We start from the raw sequence: 23,532 nt of genomic DNA, 5'->3' as shown, positions 1-23,532 counted from the left end.
CATTAGAACATTTCCTGTATTCGCGAAAATAGAAACTGTAAAGAGTAGGAGGAGCGGCCAGGAATAGAAATTTTGCTTTCCGAATATAGAAGACACTTCATCTGTTCCCTTTCCTGTAGTGTTTGTTCATTTATGCTGTCATTCATTGCAGTTTGCTGTTGATATTTCAGTTCTGGACAATACAGTCGCAAAGGCTCGTTGTTCCTTGATAGAATACTTAGATAACTAGCAAGCTGGCTAGACATGGGTATAGGCCTATATGGTTAACACGAGAGAGAGAGAGAGAGAGAGAGAGAGAGAGAGAGAGAGAGAGAGAGAGTATCAGGGCTTACATGTAAGAAATAAGGGGGCTGTCATTATTTATGGCCTAGGGGTCGGAGGAATTTCATCGGAAACTCTGAAATTTCGAGTAACCCTCTCCCCTGCCAAACATGATGAATTTGAGTAACACCCCTCTCCAACACAAAAATTTTGACTGAACCCCCCCCCCCACCGACTTAAAAAAGTTAAATACCAATACATGTATTTTAATAATTTACAAAAATAGGCCTACAGCTACAGTAAAGACCTTTCTTATCCTGGTATGCCCTGCTAGATTATCATTGATTATCTCATGGTTGAAAAAGGTGAAACCAACAAAATGAAATTCAAAGTCACAACAAAATAAAGGTATAAAAACTCATGCTATAACTAGTATCCAACCATATGGTATTGTTTACTTTGGATGGGTATCATAGGGTTTTCACTAAGATATCTGACAGGGCAGAATTTGAAAGTACAGGGGGAGAACACGCGGGAAGCTGACGGGGAAAGTGTCAGAGGAGGTTGTCCCCTCTCTTGCGTGGAAATTTATGAGTATGGAATTGTGAATTCCCGTGCAATCTTAGAGGTGTTATCTATTTGTGAACGCTCAACGGCGGAGAGCACGAGAAGGGGGTGTACCCCCCTCTCGCATCGAAGATTTGTTAGAAATTGATATGTGAAATGGTGCAATCTGAGAGGTCATTCAATCCATTTTGCACTAAAAATTGAGTAACCCCTTCTTTCTCCCCACATTTTGAGCAAATACAACCCCCTTTGTAGCTTTCAATTTTTGAGTGACCCCCCTAACATTCCTCCTACCCCCAGGCCGTAAATAATGAAGGCTCCCTAAGAAAGGAAAGTAATGTAAAAATAAACCTGATGACAGTTCGATACCCCTGTATGTCTGGGCATTGTTAATCCTTGACATTCTGCGACCAAACTACACGTGCATATTTCTCTTTCAAATGAACATATTGATAAGCTTATAGATAAATTCACCAAAACGTCATTTTCTTTCTCTTTTCTTATTCCAGTACTTATCAATGCCAAGGATAGAATAGAATAGATAGAATCTTTATCTAACTCTAATTGTATAAGCAAAGTACAGTTAAGATGGGATATATGAAAAATTGAAAATTCTTGAAGATGTAATAGTAGACATGGAAGTATTCACTTGGAAGTGATGTGGGCCTAATATAACGTATTTGCAAAGTTACGGGCACTGTGATGTGCGCCTTTCTCGACAGCGCGCCACCTATAAACTCTCTCGTCCATCTCTGGTGTACCGTGAGAATCGGCAAGATATTTTAGCTTTGAATTCCCCGGCTTGAATTAAAAGTTACGTTTTTTACTTTGTTTGAAATTTCTTTGTTTGATATTTGTAACCGCATTTGTCGTCCCGTGATTGTATCAATTTCCGATCTGATCAGGGAGTTTTCCGGGCAACCCCTTTTGACACTGAACTGGAGCATGGAGCTCTACTATAGAAATCCGCCGACTTTGTTCTGCGTATAATTTATCTGGGTCAGGTCATGCCCTTATCATCGTCGCGTGTGGTTTGAACGCTGTCCTGCACTCAGACAGCTGAAACTTCCTCCTTCCGTTAGATTTGATGTGGCTCCAGAACGTTTCACCAGAAGAACAGTTTAAGTAAACACGCAATCCTCGGCCTCGGGTTCATCTATATCTCTGTGATCAGGTACTTGAACTTGAAGTTGTTTGTATGTGCTCCGTGGACTGGACAGTTGGCGTGTATCAATTCATAGACGGTAAGTTAATAACGGGTCTACGTTTCGCATAGCACAGCCTATACCTGTACCTATTGAGTTTGCATTGAGGCATGGCTGAAAGGAGAATACAACCATTTATAGGTATCAGTTTCTGTGGACACCAACCAGAATTTTGTTGGTGTGCAGAATCTGAAACCGGCTACTCGATTCCAGCACGGTACCTCCATGATCCTTTAATAAGCGATCGATCACACCAGCGCTTATAAATACCGTGGGACCTTGCTGCGGATCCGTAGCCCTACTACCAGTACCACTCCCTTTGCTGGTTGTGTTTGGGGAGTGGGGCACAACCAGCAAAGGGAGTGGTAGGGCTACGGATCCGCAGCAACATGGGACCGTGCTTATAAATTTAATAGCTTCGTAACGCTAACTCTGAGAGTTTCAAATTCATGGACTGTCTTCCTTTGAAATTCAGTGTATGACAGTTCAGCAGGTAGTTATCTTCGACCATGTGGTCGCTATCCAGGTTTATCTTAGGTGCTCTATCTAATGGCCATGGCATAGGGCTTCTACTTTTTTCCAGGGCTGTTTGCGACAATCGGTTACTGACCCAGTCTGTTTTCTTCTATTCTAATCTGCTTGAGCCTCCAACGGGCGTGGCGAACGGTCCACCCGCACCCTTTACACATTTTATCCAATTAATTTTTTATCGCTCTATACACCGGTTACCGTACAATGCCCAACGTATGTCACTGAGCAAATCCACGGTCACGACTAGAACAATACAAGGATGACGTCATAAATTTCTCTTACGTTGGCAGGGACTTTCTACGCCACGTTTCTTGCAGTCTCGTATAATTCGCTGATTATCACCGGGAACGGAATAATCAGGATTTTTAATTTTTATGTTGTTAATGGATAATAGAAGAACACAAGTATTTTTGTTGCCTTCGAAATAACTATATGAGAAATTTATAGAGCTCCCAAGGCTTTGGTCACGAGGTGCCAACAACATGATACTATTAAAGCCCCGGTGTCCATACTTTCCTCCCAGATATACATAGCGCTGCTGTCCAATCTTTCCTGAATAGACACTGGCCCTGTGTGAGTATATAGGAGAGAACAAATACCGACATGTCTTCTTGGCATCTTCGAGCCTAATGGCGGCTGTATAATTATTTTTTTTCTTTTACAATTATTCATATCAGGTTAATAGCACAAATGAATCAACCAAAAGAAAAAACTTGGGTTCGTAAATTGTATCACCCTTTAACAACATAAACAGCAACAACATTAATCACCCAGATTACTTAGTTCCCTGTACTGACACTCAGACAATGAAGGCAACGCAAAGTCTGCATCCTGTATGAAAATCTAGGAGTCTGTAAACGTGAAATGGAAAATCGTGAAGGCACTAACCTGAAAAATTCACATTCTTCTCAGTTCACCAGATTTGTTAGCAAATTACCTGACTGCTACTGCATGACCGACTGATTTGGTATAGTTAGGGAGAACCATTTGATTTCGGGGGGGGGGGTATGGAGGAAGAGGGTATGGGAGCAATTTTTTTTTTCCTGTCAGAGTGACAGCAATTTTTTTTTTCTACTGTCAGACCTGCATCAATTTTTTTTTTCCAAATGGAGTAGCAGTGCAATTTTTTTTTTATTGGTCATCAAGTTTGTAATGTGTTGTATATAAGGGAGCCGTCATTATTGACGGCCTGAAACTCCGAAATTTCGAGTGACCCTCCCCCCTTCACCAACCATGATGAATTTAAGTAACCTCCCTCTCTAACTCTGAAATTTTGACCATTCCCCACTTAGAAAAGTTAAATACCAATACATGTAATTACAGCAACAGTAAAGACCTTTCAAATCTTGATGTACCCTGCTAGACTATCATCAGTTATCTCATGATGGTTCAAAAAAGGTGAACACATCAAAATGAAATTCAAAGTCACAATAAAATAAAATATAAAAGATCACGCAGTATCTAACCATATAGTATATTGTTTAATTTGGATGGGTATTATGACAGGGTTTTCACTAGGATATCTGACGGGGCAGAATTTGAAAGTACAGGGGGAGAACATGAGAGAGGCTTAGGGGGAAAGTGTCACAGGGGCTTTCCCCTATCTTGCATGGAAAGTTTAAGATATTGATGTGTGCAATGGTGCAGTCTGGTGCAATCTGAGAGTTTTTTTAATTTGTTTACTAAGTGAAACTGTTAGAATACCCCAAGGGGGAGAGCAACGAGAGGGGGTTCCCCCTCTCGTATTGGAAATTTTGAGAAATTGATGTGTTTAATGGTGCAATCTGAGAGGAGTTTCAGTTTATTTTGCACTCGGTAAAACTGTTTGAAAATGACATTGAACACTGATATTTTTTACATTTTTTGCATGATCAGTGTTTGAGTCACAATATTCAACAACCAAACAATGACAATACAATTTTGTGAAAAACAGTTCTGTTTGCCAGAGACTGAAGACAAATGAATATACAGGAACGGAAAATCTGTGACCTTCTTGTGTCATTTCTCCAGCTGCCAGCTTCTAATGAAAAGCCTGAATATGGTATGTTTGCGATCCGGTGTTTGTGGTCAGAAAAACAAGGCTCACACATTGTATTTCATCATATTTGTTGTTCCTCAATTTTTCATTGTCAAGGTACATCTTTCTAACAAACTCATATTGAGAAAATAATATTGGTTTTAACACTAGTTTATTGACTCCTGTCTTGTGTTTTAAATTTTCACAATTACAGAAGTCAAATAGTCCCCTTTAGATAGTGCCTATGCCATTGAGATATGGCAACAGAAATCCTGAAATATGATTTCTTGGGTCAGAAAATGGAAGGAAAACATTGAGTGTACTGAGGTGTAAAGTAGACCCATGTAGTGCATGCTTATATCATAAGTGCTGGGAAAAGAAACATAAGAATTGCTTGTGGTAAAACATTTGCGCCGCTCTATGGCGGCGCGCCGGCAAAGAATACATGAGAATAAGGTTTCCAAATTTTGCTTATTTCTGGTGCATTGTGACAATTTTTTTTCTCTTCTGTCTGTTATGACAATTTTTTTTTTCTCAGGCCATGACAGGATCAATTTTTTTTTTCTTCTCTCTCACCTGGTGACAAATTTTTTTTTCTCAAAATCTTCCATTACCCCCCAGAAATCAAATGGTTCTCCCCTTACATTTGTCCACATTCCAACCCCCAACCCTCCCCGCACCTTTGATGCCGTCATCACTGTCGCTGTTAGCCAACACAGTTTTTTTAGCTCCGCTGTCAGCGACGCAGAGCTTATCAAATAGGTTGATTTTTCTGTTGTCGTCCGTCGTCGTCGTCGTCGTCGTCCGTCATCATCCATCAACAATTGCCTTCTCCTCTGAAACCGCAAGTCTGATTGCTTTGAAATTTTATATGCAGTTCACTTGGGGTGACCTCACTTAAGTTTGTTCAAATCGTGGTGAAATTTGCATATTTGTATTTTGGGGCAATTTTTGCTGTTTTTGGTAAAAAAATCTTCTTCTCTGAAACCGCTTGTCCGATTGCTTTGAAATTTGATATATAGTTTACTTAGGGTGACTTCAGTTAGATTTGTTCAAATCGTGGTGAAATTTGCATATTTGTATTTTTAAGGCAATTTTTGTCGTTTTTGGTAAAAAAATCTTTGAAAATCTTCTTCTTCAAAACTACCAGTCAGATAGCTTTGATATTTGGTACATAGGTCCCTAGGGATGATCTATTTCAGATTTGTTCAAATTATGCAGAAATATGCAAATTTGCATTTTTAAGGCAATTTTTGCCATTTTTGATCAAAAAATGTATTTCTCAAAAAGTACTGGTCTGATAGCTTTGAAATTTGGTATACAGGTTTCTATAGATACACAAAGTAATATATATTGAATTTCTGATGAAATCTGTAATTTTGTAATTTTGTATTTTTGGGGCAATTTTTGCCATTTTTGGTCAAAAAATGTGTATTTCCAAAACTACACATCTGATAGCTTTGAAATGTGGTATACAGGTTCCTACAGATGAAATAAATGATATTTAATGAAATTATGATGAAATCTGCTATTTTGTATATATTTGGGGCAATTTTTTCCATTTTTGATCAGAAAAGGTGTTTCTCAAAAAGTGCTAGTCTGATAGCTTTGAAATTTGGTATACAGGTTCCTACAGATGAATTAAGTAATATATATTAAATTTCTGCTGAAATCTGTAATTTTGTATTTTTGGGGCAATTTTTGCCATTTTTGGTCAAAAAAATGTGTATTTCCAAGACTACTCATCTGATAGCTTTGAAATTCAGTATACAGGTTCCTACAGATGATCTAAATTATATTTATTGAAAAAATGATGAAATCTGCAATTTGTATTTTTGGGGCAATTTTTTCCATTTTTGGTCAAAAATTGTGTTTCTCAAAAATTACTGGTCTGATAGCTTTGAAATTTGATATGCAGGTTCCTACAGATGAACTAAATGTGATATTTTGAAATTATGATGAAATCTACAATTTTGTATTTTTGGGGGAATTTTTGCCATTATTGGTCAAAAAATTTGTTTCTCAAAACTTGCAAGGCGATAGCTTTGATATTTGGTATACAGGTTCCAAGGGATTATTTTAATATATGATATATTGAAGTTATGGTGAAATCTGCAATTTTTATTTTTGGGGGCAATTTTTGTCATTTTTGGTCAGAAAATTTTATTCTCAAAAAACTACTTGTCAGATCGCTTTGGTTGACATGTTCTTAGGGATGATCCAATGTGATATATTCAAATTATGATGAAATCTTCAATTATGTATTTTTGCAACTATTTTAGCCACTTTTTTCTGGCCACTGAAATGAGCTATCAAAGATTTCCATCTTCTTCATCAACATGTGTCAAAAATAGTTATTCTCTACATAAACACAGCGGAGCTCTATCGGCCGTTAGGTCGCTTGTTTTTTAAAGGAATATTGCTCATCTAAGATGACAAGGAAACCCCCTCATACTATACATTTTCAAAAAGCAGAGAATCTAAAGTTTAGTATTGTAGCAATAGTTTTAATACTCAAAGGATGAAGGGGCGTATATTTGAAGTAAAAAAACCTAAATTTTGGTATCAATGATAAAAATTAATTTAAGTCAAAAACTTGATACTATTTTCTGAAATGTAATATTTCAACTGAAACAAGAGTATACCGGTATGTAGAAAAAATGACTATTTTGTTTTGCATCAGCTATCCTCATTCTAAAATTGCATTGGAAGACTGACACTCAAAAAATTTGATCAAAAACATGATTAGCAAAATTAAAATGCCTCTTATCCAAAATGTAAGAACTTTATTGCCAAACAAAATAGTTGTTTTGTTATATAGCATTAAAGAACATAATGTGAAAAACTCAGAAAATTTGCCCCAGCCAGAGTGGATTAAATTCTTTGGAAATCTTGAAATTTGAAGAAGAGACAACCGAGGAAATCGGGTGATTTGCATACATTTGCATAAATTAACACTTCTTTATCACGCAACTTACGACTGCTTGACTGACTAAAAGGTGAACCCAACCAATATATTAACCTTGGGTCAACAAATGAATTAAAATTGAATGCATATTCGCTAAAAAAGTTATTTTTAGCAAAATACGCTGTTTTGGGTGCAACGCCCCCTCAATACAAGAATAAGATAGTAATGATTGTGTATGTAAATATCTTTCCCATCTTTATTGACTGGAAATGAAGACGTTTCAGACCAAAACAGTCAAAGTTCTGCTGTAATCTTTAAAATCACCTCAAAATCAATCCCTGGTTCACACAGTTACATTTGAATTTTGAAGCCCCCATTAACTGTTTCTTTTATGCATTTTTTTTGATAAAGATGGTTTGAAATGAAATCAAATACATTCTTACCATGGTATGTAAAAATGCTTACAGTGTGACCACAGAACATATTTCAAATACTGGTGATGAACACACCACTAAACAATTTTCAAGTTGCAACACAAATATTGCCACTGCAAATATATGCACAAGTGCCTGCATTCACTCGACCAAATCTGTCACCAAGGATTGAAATAGACACAGTTTCAATGACAATATTGTTTAATAACAGGAATCAAAAATGTCTCCCTGTGGATGGGATAGTATATTTATGGTAAGTAAAATGCAAAAATACAGCAAACAGGGTTTTAAGTGAGCAACCTATATAAAAACCCTTTGAAAATCTTTTTTTTCTCCATTGAAATTTTTATCATGAAAAATTTCCTGTTAGATAGATCTGATAAAAAATTGGGGCAATTTGTGTGGAGGACTTTTAATGCTTACCACCCCTATTTTCCTGTAAATGGTTCCACCCACCCATATTGCAATCTATGGGGATGTACCAAAGTCTAATGATGAAATTCAAATGCCTGCTATCACAGTTTTTCAATCACACATACTTAACTTTTTCACCGCAATTGTTTTGGCTAAACTCATTGTTATTAATGGTGAGTGTGATCCTGAAAACCTTAAAGCCATTCTGAAGCTAATACCAGGCTACCCTCATTAAATAAGGTTTAATAAACTAAAATTGAAATAAACCAAACATATTTACATATTTGAGAACATAAGATAAAAGTGCACATAGCAGGCTTTCAATATGATCATACCGTTATGTTCATATGTCATGAAAAATTTTGGTTTATATTTCAAGATTAGTAAATAACTACAATCAGAATTCACAGGTCCTCATTGAATGATGTGTATTTGTTCAAAGTGAAAATAAACTTCATACCTACACCAGTAGGTAATATTACAATTATGATTTTTCTGAGGCTGGTGTAATTTCAATGACTCACACAGCTATTCAAAGTAAGTCGAATGTAAAATCTTTGTTTGCTGCAGTGCTCCGGGCTACAAATGGCCCCGGGAAATGGCCCCAACTTCTGTTTCTCTTCAAGATATATGACAAAATAATCAAATTTTTGTTATTGGAAATGTTTAAGGCTCAATGACTCTTTCAGTATAGCTTTCAAAACCTTTAGTATCAATGGAGGCGTGATATAACTGAAGGATATCCTGTGTGAACATGTTTTATCCAAATTCTTGGCATATGTGGAAACCAAGTAATGTCACATTGAATTGCAATTTATTAATGCTATTACAGGATTAAAGTAAATAATACTTAAGATTTTTTTTAATTTTAATCAAATTCCAATACATCCCTACCAGATGTGAATTGTTGTAGACAACGTTGAACAGCAAGTTGTTTTTTTACACTTAAAATTAGACATCTGTACAAGTCCCAAAAACCCTAAGTACAATCACTGTTGTACTGTATAATTTCCACTGCTTTTTGCACATAAAGCTATAGGTAGAATGTACCTCGTGGACAGATGTTAGAACTCACAAAATTTTACAATATTTTTTCTGGTCTGTACCTCATAATGTGGACTCATTCTGAACCTCTTGGAGTAAATAAAGGTGTCGCCGCCATATTTTTTTGAAAATTGAAAATTAAATTTTCCTCCATAGAATCAGTGCAGGGGTGGCAGCCATTTTGAATTTCAAGTGTTGGTCATCTTAAATTTTATGATAGCTTTGATGAGTGAGTTACAATTTCAAATTGACTTCAGTACCAGAGGTGAATTTTGTTAACAGTATAAAAGGTTTAAAATTACGTGCAGGGATTTCCAGCTTTCCAACTTTATGATACTTCACCCATAAATTGCAAAGGTGGGAGGCTGAATTCATTAATTCAGCTGCCCACTGGAAAAGAAGCCAAAGGTTGAATTCTCTGACAAGTTATTGTGTTTACAGGTTTCACGATAAAGTATTGCACTTCTATAACTTAAGCAAAGGGGCATTCCATGAATTTTTGTTCAAACATTTGACTCAGTTAAGGACATTTTCCCCGGCGTGTCGTAATTGTCATAATTGTGTTCCTTTTTCTTTACTTTCTCTGTTGAACGCGTCTCAGTGTTTAACATATCATCACATTTCCAATGGTCTTTTGTCAGTTGCTTCCCTTCACCGTGTCAGGTGTTATTTTTAGGTATTGTGATGAACTGACCTTTGACCTTAGGTGGGAGGGAAAGCCCCTATCATGTAGAGGCACACATACCAACAGTCAGAAAGTTACCAGAATGAATCATATAAACAGACATTTGTTTCTATTACTTTTCTCTTCCTTTTCCCATTGATTAAACTTTGATGCGATAAACAAAATTACCGTGGGGCTTATAACTGTAAATTTAATTGCAGTTGGTCGTACATCATTTAATACAGACTTTTCAGTACAGTGGAGAACCGAGGTTGGTTTTTTTGTGATTTCATTTCTCAAAAATATTCAAGGTGATCATTTAAATTATTGTTCCAACTACCATAATTTTACATACATGTATTGTTCTAATTTTGTTTAATTTGAAATGGTATAGCCAATGAACTCTACAGTTGTTTATACATACTGTAAGCGCCGGGGAAAACATCACAAACTGCTGCTGCATCTTGAGCTTTGTTGTGAATTTGTGTTGAATGTCATGACAGCCTGAAGTCCTCTCCAACGTGAAGTGTCAAGTGCCTCTGAGTCTGTAAGGTCTGTTTTATGTAAATTGAAATCATGGACACAATTTTTTGTAGTTTGTATGTTGTTGATGGCTGATTCCATACTCTGTTCTATGAGTTTAAAACTAGCAGTAACCCAGCTTGGTCTTTGAAAAATCAGTATGTTTTTCCCTTTAGAGCTCCCACTTGAGCACTAAACTACGTGGCAAATGAAAGATTTTGATTCAGTGTTTATACTTAATTTGCATATGCATGAAGAATGAGAATGAGATTCTGACAACAGTTTGTCTAAGACCACTGAAATGAAACTACGGGTAGAAACATAGGCCTTGATAGTAATTATGACAGACACTATACATACTCAATGCATAACTGGTAAAAGTACTGTACCTGATAGATTATAAACATGTGGTATGAATCTATCAGTGGAGGCATTTCTGGGTGACCACGTTTTATACACGTAAAACATATGTCGTATCCGAGTTTGTCTCTTGTGAAAGGGATTGCAATAACTTTTGATAACATCTTCAGTGTTTTTATTCCAGGAAACCACTGCATTTCATAATCATATTCTTCTTCCGACAGAATGTTGAAATGCATTTAGTATCAGCCTTGTCAACGCAATGCATTGTGGTCAACATGTTTCCTTCACTGTGTGTACAGCATGCATTTGTTGTTGTTGAGGATTGAATTCTGCTCTAGAATTCAGTTGTCGATGATAATATTGAACATTAACAAACAAATTTTTAAGCTGTATTGTCAAGTTGAAAAGGCATTTTGGCATGATTTTGGGAGTAGACAGGAAACTGCATCGCACAATTTGCAAATGGAACAAAAATATTGGATTATGCATGAAAGATTAAACCTTGTGGAGTTTTAGAAGTCAAATGATTTGACCAATGTCCATTTTCTCTCTATCATTATTGCAGACTTCACTAAACTTCAAGATGGCATCATCTAGTGATAGTATACCAAAGTTCTTGTTGTGCCCAATATGTCTACAGATGTTCACGAGTCCCAAACGACTGCCATGTTCTCACAGCTACTGCCAGCACTGCCTCTCAAAGCTAATGGATGGCACCGGTAGTATTTTGAAATGCCGTGAGTGCAAAAGACAACATGAGATCCCCAGCGATGGAGTCGCATCTCTTCCTGATAATAATTTAGCTAACGATCTTCTTGAATTTGCTGAAATTTTGTCTCAAAGTGGACAGTGTCTAACCGAGGATGGATTGATAGCTTGCAGTTGCTGTTCCTCTTCAGAACTCAGTGTGGCAGAGAAATTTTGCAAAGACTGTGCTAAATTCATGTGCAGATCCTGCAACCGAGAACACAAAAGGAACCCTGCCATGAAATTCCACCGACCTGTGGCCGTGGAGGACATCGGCAAACTTTTCAAGTTCCACTCATCGCGAGAACAGATACACACTGAGTTCTGTAAGGTGCATACCAAGAAGCAGTTGAAATATTTCTGTACCACATGCAGGGAAGTCATATGCCGTATTTGCAAAGAGGAAAACCATGAAAAAAAATCCACTAGAAAGAGAGATCACACTCATGATGTAATAGAAATAAAAAAAGCAAATGATAAAGGTCGTATTAAGCTGAAAGAAGGCGTTAGTCTGATGAAAAAGCAGAAACCGGTAGTTGAAAAGTTTCGTAGTACACTACGATCCCTAGATTTACAGCTTGATGAGGACAGAGAGGTTGCAGAAGAAACTATTAAATCACATGTGAAAAAACTGATCCAAGTCATCCGGGATAAGGAAATTGAACTATTGGAGGAACTGGACAGCAAACACAGAGATGACAAAGACTTGATTAAGTATGGTCTGGAACACTCAGAGAAGGTCCTGGCAAACTTTACAAGATGTATCGATTACACAATCCGAGTTCTCAAAGAAGAAAATGAAGTTGACTTTCTGTCAATGGTAGGGCCTGTCAATGAGACAATTTCAGAGTTGATGCAGGAAAAATTAGATGTGACTGGAACGACAGGTGTATGTTTGGAATTCATTTCCAATTCCAGTGTAGAACGGATCTTGCATGTTGAGCCAGTTGGTAGTCTTCGCAAGACAAAGATGTTGTCGTTTCTTCCTTCAAAGCCTAAAGATAAAAGAAAGCACTACTCCAGTTCAGGAATACCAAGTTTTGAACTTGTGAGTGTAATTGAAGGCGATGAGAAATCCGAGGGAAAATTGGAGTCACCCCATGGCCTTACAGTAACTCCTGAGGGCACTTTTGTCATTGCAGATAGATTCAACAGCAGGGTTCAGATACTGGAGGAAGGTGGAGAGTACAGGAATCACATTGAACTTAGTCACCTGAACCACAAATTTGATCCTGTCGATATTGCGATGATATTTGGTGATAAATTTGCAATAACAGATGCTCAGAACAAATACATCCACATCTGTCATCAGTATGGTGAAGTCATCGCGTCATTTCATGACAGACTCATGTTTAAACCTTGCGGTATTTGCGTCCATGAGAATGGATGCCTCTATGTGACTGATTCAACAGATATCAAAGTGTTCTCAAGCAGCGGAGACTTGGTAAAGACGATAGAGGGCGGCAGACACAGGTTTTCAGACCTGTGGTTCCTTGCAATGAACAGCAAAGGCCATCTCATCGTATGTGATACAGGCAACAATCGGATCCAAGTGCTAGATGCCAATGGCGACTTCCTGTCAAAGTTTGGGGAGAGCGAATTTCATTTTGATACTCCCAGGGGCGTAGCTGTTGACAAATCAGATAACATCTACGTAACCAGCAACCACAAGGTACAAATGTTTAAACAAGATGGTACCTTCGTTTGCCGTGTTGATGATGATGAAGACGAGATGCAATATCCTTGTGGACTGGTTGTCATGGAAACAGATGATGTCACAAGAATACTGGTGTCTGATGCTGGAAAAAGTCGCATCCTAGTCTATGAGAGTATTCAGTAACTGATAGTGTATTCTGGTGGAAGAACACTACACCCTCCTTGCCACCATTTGATGGAACCAAGATTCTTTCACTGCTTCTCATTGGCTGTACAATGTGGCCCTCTTACAGACCCTCATTGGCTGTGCAGTACGACACTTTTATTGTACCCTCAACAAGTGGACTCAGCATAGCCTGTCACAGCAAACCCATGCAGTGAAATCCCACTATGTGATGTTTTTTCAGCCTCGCTCTCTCACCTCACCAAAGTATGAAGGATAAAGCAGAGCATTGCAAAGATTAGAAGTTGTGATGCGAACAAGGGGCAATCAAAGCATGTAACTGGAATACAACTGTGTTCAGTATTGAGTACTGACTGAAAGTAAACATGTACACGTACAAATGACAGGGCTGAATGAGTTCAGAGCCTAATCCTTACGTTTGGCTGTTACTTCCAAGCATTCACATTGCATATCTACCTATTATGAGTTGTGTTTTCCACTGAGTCAGTGTTTTGTTAAAGGGACAAAGTCAGCCGTTTTTAATGAATTTTGTTTGATATGAGATACTACTCATACTGTTTGACAGGTTGAAAGATAACAAATGAATGGATAACCATGCATATATTTGACCCCGGTTTTAGACACGATACATGAAACCATCGCGAAAATGAATTAATGGTCATGACCATTCATGAAAAATGGCCGACTTTGTCCCTTTAAAGTAACTTCTCCTTGAAATAAAAAGTATTATATCATACCAGTGTATTGATGGCGCAAATGCGGCGATTTGATTGGTCGAGACGTGAAAAGAACCGTGGCATATACCATGAACTCTTGGCAAGAGCAAAAATCCTTTTCTAATGTTTCATCCCAAAATTTTAATATACTGTTATGATGTAATAGCAATAAAGCACAACCAGGATACCACTCAATTTTGACCAGTGCACTTCATTTATGCACTTGCTATCGCTCGTGCATGTGTCGTGAAATGGTCAAAATCTTGTGGTATACCATCACTGGGGGTGCTTTATTACTTATACATGTGCCGGTACGTCATTGTGAAGTAAGGAGATTTATAGCATGGATGTGTGGCATCCATTTACGTAGTCCTATGGAAATATTTGTTTGTATCTCATAGATCAGTCAAATTTAATCGTCTATAAAGATCCAAGTTTCTTGTGCAGTAACCTTGAGTTTTACATATTTCCAATGGTGACAAGCAAACCAGTTGTAAACAAACATACTTATTTGATGAAAAAATCTCCAAATGTAATATTTACATTTACCTCATCTCCACAGAGGTGTTCAAGCTAGGGTACAAACAATATGTACAGTTTTGTCAGTTGCGTTTTTTTATGAGAATAGCTCACTGAACTGTTCCATCTTGGCAGTCAAAATAGAGAAAAAAGCATACAAACAAGAAAACTTAATTTTAGCTCAGTCAAGTACCTTTCAGCACGTTTGCCCACACACACACGTGTGACTGCTCATTTCTTTGTGAAGGCGCCCTCAAGCAACGGATCTTTCAGTCTAATTTCTTTGTTGCTGCTATAATCGTAGCAGTGAGACACCCCATTTTTGGATGATATAGGACCTGGCCAAGCCTTTCATAGTGTGTTAAATTAAATCAAATCTGTCAAAGCCAAGGATGTTTTACAATGAACTGGACGATGGTCAAGCTAGTAGATTTGATCTGTTGTTGTCCGCTTTGTAAACGTGAAAAAGAACTTCATGTCTGATATGGTGTATGAAATTCAGCATATCAGGAACACAAAGAGAAATTTGTCATATTAAAATAATGGGTAATAGCCAAGGTTAACTTATTTTAAGCATATAAGAGTCCTATTTTACTTGAAGTTTGTTTTATGTATACTTTTGTTTGACTTCATACAGAAGTCTGCTCTGCAGGTAAACTCAACTGATGATTTTTTTAATTTTTACGACAGTGTTGTGTGAAGTTTACAGGGGCAATAGTTTGAACTTTTGATAATATTTTCATTATTTTTGTTTCAGAAAACAAGTACTTTCTTGCTGTTTCTCACCCCAAGTATTTTGAAATACCAAGTATAAGCATTCCAAACATCACATACCATGTACAACTGCAATGTTATTGTTGGGAAATGAATCCTAGTCTAGGCTCATCTTCACTTGCCCAGGTCTCTTGTCCGGGCAGCTGGATGTTCCTTGAAATCAGATAGTACATAGGTATGATGTTTTTCCTTAATATAATTTTCAACAGTTTCCATAATAAACTGTGTTGGATTTTACTGGAAACATATTTCAACTCATGGATTTTACCAGCCCCATCATTCCCCATTATTTTATTAATAATGTAAAGTTATTCAACAAGTTGGGACCTGTGTTTAAAAACTTAACATGAAGCATTCCATCAGGTTGTACATGAAAACTGAAATTTTCTTGATTCTTGTGGTGCACAAATGAATCTCGGTTGGAAGGAGTGTCAGCAGATTGTCCAAACTAAGAATGCATAAAATGCACTTTGTTTTTCTAAATCATGTATGGAATTTTAATGTATGCTGTATATGTAATTATGAGAAAAAATTGTAATTATAAGAAAAGAACTATTGTTTTTAAAAATTCCTGATATACAAAATCAGTATCAAAGAAAATGGGTAGTAGATGTTGTATGTTTGAAATATAGAAATACTAGATCCTGCCAGAATAGCTTATATCATGAATAAGTGCAAAATCTTTTAAAGGGGAAGTTCACCATAACTAATGTGCACAGCCTGGTGTGAACGTGAGTGAGTGGACAATGCCACACCCATTGGGAGATTGTCCCTGCCATATCATGTGATGAAAGCGCCAAGCTTGGTTCTTTTTTTCAGTGATTCAAAATACAGTGAGTTGATCAAGCCCTAAAATGACTTCCCCCACTATTTTTATTCATTTTTGTAAAAAATCGTGCAAGTAATAAGTGGCGAAAATGGCTTTTCTGGAATAAGTGACCCAAAAGCTACCACATATGTAAAAATCAGCCTTGGTGAACTTCCCCTTTAACATGCCACCTGTACAAAGACATAGTTCTTCATTTCTCAGTTAATATTTTTACAAATTGTTCCAGAAATTGCCAAGTAGAACCATCCACATTTGCTAGGTTTTTCAAGTTTACCATTTCCTAAACGCTCCATAATACAACATTGGAAAAGTTGTGTGATATAGCTCCAAGTACATTACCATAGAATTAAAGAGCTGGTGTAGATTTTCACTTGACTTTTTCTTAGATTATTAATACAGCCTCGAGCTCCAGAAGGCCTAATGGGCGAGCTCCAGAAGGCCTAATGGGAATATTTTTACTGTGTCACCGTTTCATATCACAAGTTCTGTTGGTTTCTTTATCTTCCGAGTGAAACTACTTTGTAACTCGATTGTCACCATTGCGTGGCACAAACACTGTTGATGAACAATGCAAGTAGGATGTACACTTATTCAGTGCGTTTTACAAACACTGAAATATAATGCAAAGATGAAGACTTGTATAATCAAAATGAAGCAGGAGTCTACTTTTTTAAGAGTTTGAGAGTCTTGTTGAATATTTTGATACTGATAGATAAATCACTTTAGATTATGCGTGTAGTGTGACTGATGATGAGAAAACCATTTCGGTAGATGTTTTCTACAAAGTTTTCGCAGTACACTTTGTGAGTCAATATCAGGTGTTGTAATAACTTTTATTATTCACTTTTGTTTGAAAGAGCAAGATAAATAAATGTGAATACACAACAGCTGCTTGAAATACTTGGTCTAATTATTCAATATGCATTCACCTCAAACTGCCTAGGACAATTGCATATGGATGACTGTTGAAAGTCATTATCAGCATCAGGTTGAAGTTAATATAGAATTCCGTCAATTTTAGAGTGCCTTTCTCCTGTCCTATAAAGGCTCTTTTGAAAAAATTCTTATACTTCGTCACTTTTAGATACAGGAAAACTTTCAACACATCAGTTGGAATCACTTTCACTGTGACAATCTGAATCTGATTGCGTCTTTATTTGTTCCATGCCTGGCATATATGCTTACAGTTTCTCTGCAATTTTCATTTGCAAGGTTAGAAGAGAAAATTGTAAATAGTGCTTTTGTTTGTTGTAGAAACTACAGAGTGTAGAGGCAAAATAGATAATTTCCTATTCCTTGACTTTCCATGACCTCGATATGCATTAGGAGTGGACCACTTGATATTAGGTGGGGGGGGGGGGAGTGTTATGAAGATTTGGTGACGGATTCATGGTGGATTCCTCTGGGTGAACTCAAGCCACATCTGACAGAGACAGACAGACAGACTATGGACACTAGACAGCTACTGTCACTATTGCTTCTTTTGCCATACTTACATATGGCAACTGAGAGCTAATGACAAAAAGCAAACACACTGAAAAAGATTATCTTAAAGCCCCCTCTCTCAATATCAACTGGTTGACCCCTTATCATTGCCGGCCTATCAGTAAGTGATGGAAATATTACCTTGTAAAACCCAACATCAAGATCAAACATCTTTTGTAAGAGTCAACAAATTTTTAAAAAAATATGGCTCTTGAAGCAAATTGACATAGTAACTGTTCTGTGAAACGAAATTAGCAAGACTTTATGAAGCCCATGTATTTTACTGTATATGTAAATAAACTTGTTTTGAGTGACTTCTGTCTTTGCTTTGAAACTCTTATTACACAAATGATTTCATCATTTGTTTGCTACAATAACCAGCTATGGCCACAATAGAACAAATTTGAATCTCGATTTAAAGTGGAGTTGCTTCAATGAAGTCTTTCCCATTTATCTCTCCATTCCAGCTTTGTACAGTTCCGTTTTGAAACAAAGAAGCTCAATTATGCTCTGCCAGTGAATGACATCTACTGGTAACACAATAAAGCACAAAAGTCTTCCTTGGGAAGTTTCTCTTCCAATCCGTAAGGTCACATGAAGAGAAGATCAGCTTCCCTGGATCACAGTATCAACATAAGCAATCATCTTGGAAAGTTTGTGAATTCAAAATATATAGAGAGATCCATCAGCGGGTGTTATGTAGCCGATGCCAACCAAGATGGCATCTACTATGGTCCATACACCAAGGCCCCCGAAACTGAATAGTTTACCGAGACCCTCTCTCCAGTAACCCAGGTAGAATCTGTCCACTCCAAAACCACCAAGGGTGATGCTGCAAAGCAAGAAAATCACAATTACACCCTAAAACACTGTACAAGTTCAATATTGGCAAAAAGAAATCAGACTGAGAATAGCATACTACCAGTAATGCAAGTTTGTTTTACAAGCTTTCAGAATGAATGGTCAGTGAAACTTTGCAAGTATTGTGTGATACTTCAGTACATACAGTAAATATTGCACTTCATGTTTGCATGATTTGTTCACCAATTTAGGCAGCACCATTGTATCATCACAGCTTCTTGTAAACTCAATTAAACACCAATTTCTTCCACTCAGCCAATTTAGATACACTGTAGTGTTAAAACACGTTGGTGATGTCAATTCATTGAATTAGTAGTTTCATCCATTCATCAAGTGTACTCTTTTCCTACACAACGGTTTTACAGGCAGTGATATAATGCATCTCCACAGAACCCTCACATGGTTGTTTTAGAGCCACCTTGTCTTGATGCATCAAATTTATCCTGAACATGTGAATACTACTGCAATTGTTACAATTTCATATTTTCAGTCACTTATCTGTTACATCATAGACCATAGGGTCTATGGTTACATTCCTGTTGACCAATCATGCACCACTCACTTCCCCACTCATCAATTGTGAACAGAACTTTCTAGAAAGCTTCAATCAAAGAGTGAATATTGCACAGAGACTTCATAACCTTTGACCTGTTGACCCTAATTCTGTGTAAACAGGTCCACAATCACCAGTGAGAACAATGGGTTTGGACCAAACCATAGTGATGAAAGGGTTTAAAACTACATGAACACTGTGATTTAAGTGACACACATAAAACTCCTAACATGTCAATATACCACGTGCAGTAAATCGAGCCAGTGATACTTTTGAAATCAATTTTGAACATTTCTTTCATGAAACGCGTTACACCTGATACATAACGACACCTTGTTTCAAGGAAACAGGTGTTTTACAACTTGCTGTGAATTTTCACGACTTGTCAAGTGAACTTTTGCCTGTACCTTAAAATTAATGCTTTGGTGTATCTATACCCAGAAGTCCAGTTACAGGGATTTCTCTTGAAAAATGTTCTTCTTCCTGCAACATGAATATATAAATCAATTAATTCATTGTTTCCATGAAATGTTGCAGGGAGCCTCTGATTGCTTTGACAGCGGTATGTTACAATGCAGAATGATACATATGGTAGTACTAAATATGCGAAGATAGTTGGCACAAAAAGGGATTGCATCTCTTGTTCAGGTTAGACAGATTACAGCCAGACAGAGACAAATATGGGCAACTGCCATGTACACGACACAGCCTATTTGTTTAAAAAAAAATTGCAGACTTGTTACTTTTGCATAAAATTTACATAACTGATGACTGAACATAATGTGTTGAGTCAGAAAAAAGTATGCATGCAGAAAATATATATCACATTTTTTAAAATTTGCTTCTTGTCATTCTGATCAGGTAGAGATATGATAATGGTCCATTCCCAAACACAGCATTCTATGGAAGGTTTAAGTTCCAAGAAAATAACTGCCCTTATGTTTTAACTTACCCATACAAATAATTTCTGGGAGGACAGTACAATTGACTGTGACAGTGTGTCTTGGGCTGGCATTGACCTTGCAGTCTTTGGCTGGGGTGCAGTCATGTTCCCATGATTCAGTTTGGTAGCAGTACCTGCACTTGAATATTTTTTCAAATTCTTGGTCTCCCTGAAATATGCAATGGGAACCCATCAAAATATGTGAATATCTTACCATATTCAAGTTGAAATACTCAAGATTATTGAAATATCCATGAAAGTAATAGAAACTTCTCTGAAAAGAGGAACAATTCAGAATGTTGGTATACTGACGAATCTTCATTGTACTTCACTTTTTGATGAACATGTGGTGTACTTGTCCATGTCTTTAAATGGGAAATAATCCTATGGCTAAACTGTTTGTTAAGCATCTGGAATAAGAGACAAGATATTGAGAAGTCCCTTTCATCTTACAACCATCTTTACTGAGAAGGCTTGATTAAGCATATTGACTGACTCAGCATGAAACTCTTTGTTATACTGGTGAGAGGGAAGGTGTTGATTAAACTGATTGGTTACAAAAATTTGACTCCACCGTTTTTCCAATGAAACGTGTGTAGTTATGGCTAAAAACACTGTGCTCTCAGTTACTTTGGTTCCCAGTGGCCTTTTAGTTTGTTCTGGGTTCTGTTTACCACAACGAAGGAATGTATGGAAAGAAGTATCTCAAAGCCATGATGTAGATGTAATTTCAATTTTTCAGGCTCTCTTACATTTGTAAGAAAGAAGGGGACAGGAGTACAACATGAAGTAAAAATACGTCTTACTGTGCACTCTATCCCAGGCTTTGGCGTGCACATAACTGTTGTATCTTTTCCATATATACATGACATGGTGAAATTACAATCTATGCAATCGCCACCTAATACTGAACATTCTGTTAAACTTGGACACTTCTCAATGTATCCATAAGTTGGCTTGGGTGTCTGCGATGTTGGTGGCCCTGGGGGTCGTGTCCCAGATTCACTACTGTTCTCTGTTAGATCTTGTGTTGTGGCATACGCATTTCTTTCAACTCTTGGTAAAGCAACCTCCCCTTCTTCATTTTCTGGAGGAACAATAAAAAAGATTATTATACATCTACTATTGTGAACAAGTTTGCGTGGTCTAAAACAGTTGTATGTGTAACGCCTGTTCCATAACATTTACCATTTCCAGTCACCCCCTCTATGTGTAGTGCATTCTGCAGCTGCTTCTGTAGCTGCTTCTGTGTGTTCACTATTGAACAGTTTCAAGTGATCCATTGGACGATTGCCAGAATATGTCTTGTGCTCTGTACTCGTTTATAGGCTATCCAAAAGTGCGTCCATGATAGTGTTCCATACTTGCACTATAAATCCGATGAAAAAGTGTTGAAACCGCACAATACTCTGCCAATTTGACACCTCAGCCACGTATGTAAGATGTATAATGATGAGGTAATTATAAAAATATCACAAAGAATGCACTTGGATATTGGTACCACGTATCGCCTGACGTGACATATTATTACTTATTCTGTTGGTAGCGGCTAAGATTGTGTACAATTTAGTTTATGTTCCGCTGTCTATGGTTTATTCTATACAAACAATACAGTTGCCTTCACATATTTGAATCATCTTCAAGCTGTGTCAGAGGAAGCAATGTATATCTCTGCAAGATATTTTGAACAGTTTAAAGCTGTGGGTTTTCCTAAAAGAAAATGCAAGGAACTGCACTCAGTTTCCAGGAACTTGGGAAGATAACCACACATAGTTGTAATTTGTATGGGCACTGTTTATTGTAAAACAACTGAAAACCTTCTCAGAGATCCTCAATAAAATTGTTCTTACTAACAATCTGACAAGGTCCATCCTCACATGATATCAAGTAGTTCTTTCTCCTCCTCTATGATCATATCCCACAAAATATCTGAATATCTCAAAGGAATCCCATGGGATTACCATCGGCATTGTAGCACTACTGGTGAGCGAAGTCGTAATACCAAAAATCACTGACCGCCTCACCGTAGCGCTACAATTTTGCAGCTACATTGGGATTTAACTCTCATGGAACTTTGTTCAAAATTACCACAGAAACCAAGCTAAGTCAAACTGCGCATAGCCTAGACCCTATTCGTCGCTTTCGGCCTCCGAAAGCGACGAATAGGGTCTAGGCTAAATTGAGCTGCTACTGAGTGACCTAGCTGCAAAATTGGAGCTCTACGGTGAGGCGGTCGGTGAGTTTGGGTTTTTGCGACCTCGCTCACCAGTAGAGCTACAATGCCGAAGGCCCTGAAGCATACAAAATAAGCACGCTGCACATGGCACGGCATTTTGATGTAAAATCCCATATATTTACTGCATTTGGTCAATTATCACTACTGAAGATTAAACACTATACTACACTAAACTTGTCGTGTATGGGGTTTGGTATTTGTTCAAATACGTCGATCGCGTTTCAAAAACATTTCTTGGAGCCTCCATTTCCAACTTCCGGTAATGGCAGCTCCCAGAAAAACGCTCAATGTTTATGGAACGCAATCGACGTGTCTGTGCTTATACCAAACCCCATAAACGACAAGGTTAGTGTAGTATAGTGTTTAGTCTTCAGTAGTGATAAATCGGTACGACCAAATGCAGTAAATATGTGGGATTTTACATGAAAATGCCGCGCCATGTGTGGCGCGCTTATTTTGTATGCTACAGGGCCTTCGGCATTGTAGCTCTACTGGTGAGCGAGGTCGCAAAAACCCAAACTCACCGACCGCCTCACCGTAGAGCTACAATTTTGCAGCTACTGAGTGACCTTATTTAGCAGTAATGCCATGGCATGGAAATCAGACTTCTCTGGCAGATTATTGACTACAGCCGCTCGTGCTATGTACATCTGTTGGCAATTATGGGGTCAGTTGGATGTATAGAGCACGAGAGCCGACCCCCCCCCCCCGGGCGAACAACCCTGGCCCTAGCTGAGCGCCTGTTGTTGACAGTCGCAATGCTGTTAACAATGAGTAAAGCTATGCCATTGGCGGTATTTTGAACCTAAATGTTGCATGCAATGTAATTTATCACACTTACTGTTGACACTACAGACAATAGGCCTAGTGTCACACAGGAGTACAAACAAGAGGAGAGAGGAGCGAATAACACAGTGGTGTTTACGTCTGTCCCGCGGAACCCTTTCCGCTGCCATCCTCTTCTGTGCAGCCTGCTATGGTCTGAACCGTAGTGAACGTAAACCCGGAAGTGGAACATACTATTGAGCTCATATTAAAGTTCCGACTCGGATTATAATATCTTATACAAAGTGACCTATAATATGATCATATGAATTAT

The 23,532-nt window shown here is 37.7% G+C and overlaps 2 protein-coding genes across 2 annotated transcripts; one reads left to right on the top strand and one right to left on the bottom strand.

Moving 5' to 3' along the window:
- Positions 1 to 1,917: 1,917 nt before the first annotated feature.
- On the top strand, positions 1,918 to 17,240 carry LOC139121223 (tripartite motif-containing protein 2-like). Its single transcript, XM_070685929.1, has 2 exons — positions 1,918 to 2,072; positions 11,496 to 17,240. The coding sequence occupies exon 2, from the start codon at positions 11,514 to 11,516 to the stop codon at positions 13,515 to 13,517; it is 2,004 nt and encodes a 667-aa protein (XP_070542030.1). The 5' UTR covers positions 1,918 to 2,072; positions 11,496 to 11,513; the 3' UTR covers positions 13,518 to 17,240.
- Positions 17,170 to 23,465, bottom strand: LOC139121224 (TM2 domain-containing protein 3-like). The gene is made up of 5 exons (XM_070685930.1): positions 23,275 to 23,465; positions 21,004 to 21,284; positions 20,207 to 20,366; positions 19,662 to 19,737; positions 17,170 to 18,672 (listed from the first exon to the last, which is right to left on the bottom strand). Exons 1-5 carry the CDS (start codon positions 23,387 to 23,389, stop codon positions 18,504 to 18,506), a joined length of 801 nt encoding a protein of 266 aa, XP_070542031.1. The 5' UTR covers positions 23,390 to 23,465; the 3' UTR covers positions 17,170 to 18,503.
- Between the last annotated feature and the right edge of the window lie 67 nt (positions 23,466 to 23,532).

This window comes from Ptychodera flava, chromosome 21 (genome assembly GCF_041260155.1).
Source record: "Ptychodera flava strain L36383 chromosome 21, AS_Pfla_20210202, whole genome shotgun sequence".
In the NCBI taxonomy this organism is placed as follows: Eukaryota; Metazoa; Hemichordata; class Enteropneusta; family Ptychoderidae; genus Ptychodera; species Ptychodera flava.
This window is presented reverse-complemented; position numbering and strand designations above follow the sequence as displayed.

Bases quoted from the DNA above. Each gene is read 5' to 3' on its own strand.
- LOC139121223 (XM_070685929.1), top strand. From the start codon at position 11,514: ATGGCATCATCTAGTGATAGTATACCAAAGTTCTTGTTGTGCCCAATA.
- LOC139121224 (XM_070685930.1), bottom strand. From the start codon at position 23,389: ATGGCAGCGGAAAGGGTTCCGCGGGACAGACGTAAACACCACTGTGTT. The intron at 21,285-23,274 runs GTAAGTGTGATA...TTGTTCCTCCAG, and splicing joins TATTGTCTGTAGTGTCAACA to AAAATGAAGAAGGGGAGGTT. The intron at 19,738-20,206 runs GTAAGTTAAAAC...TTCATGTTGCAG, and splicing joins CCCAGAAATTATTTGTATGG to GAAGAAGAACATTTTTCAAG.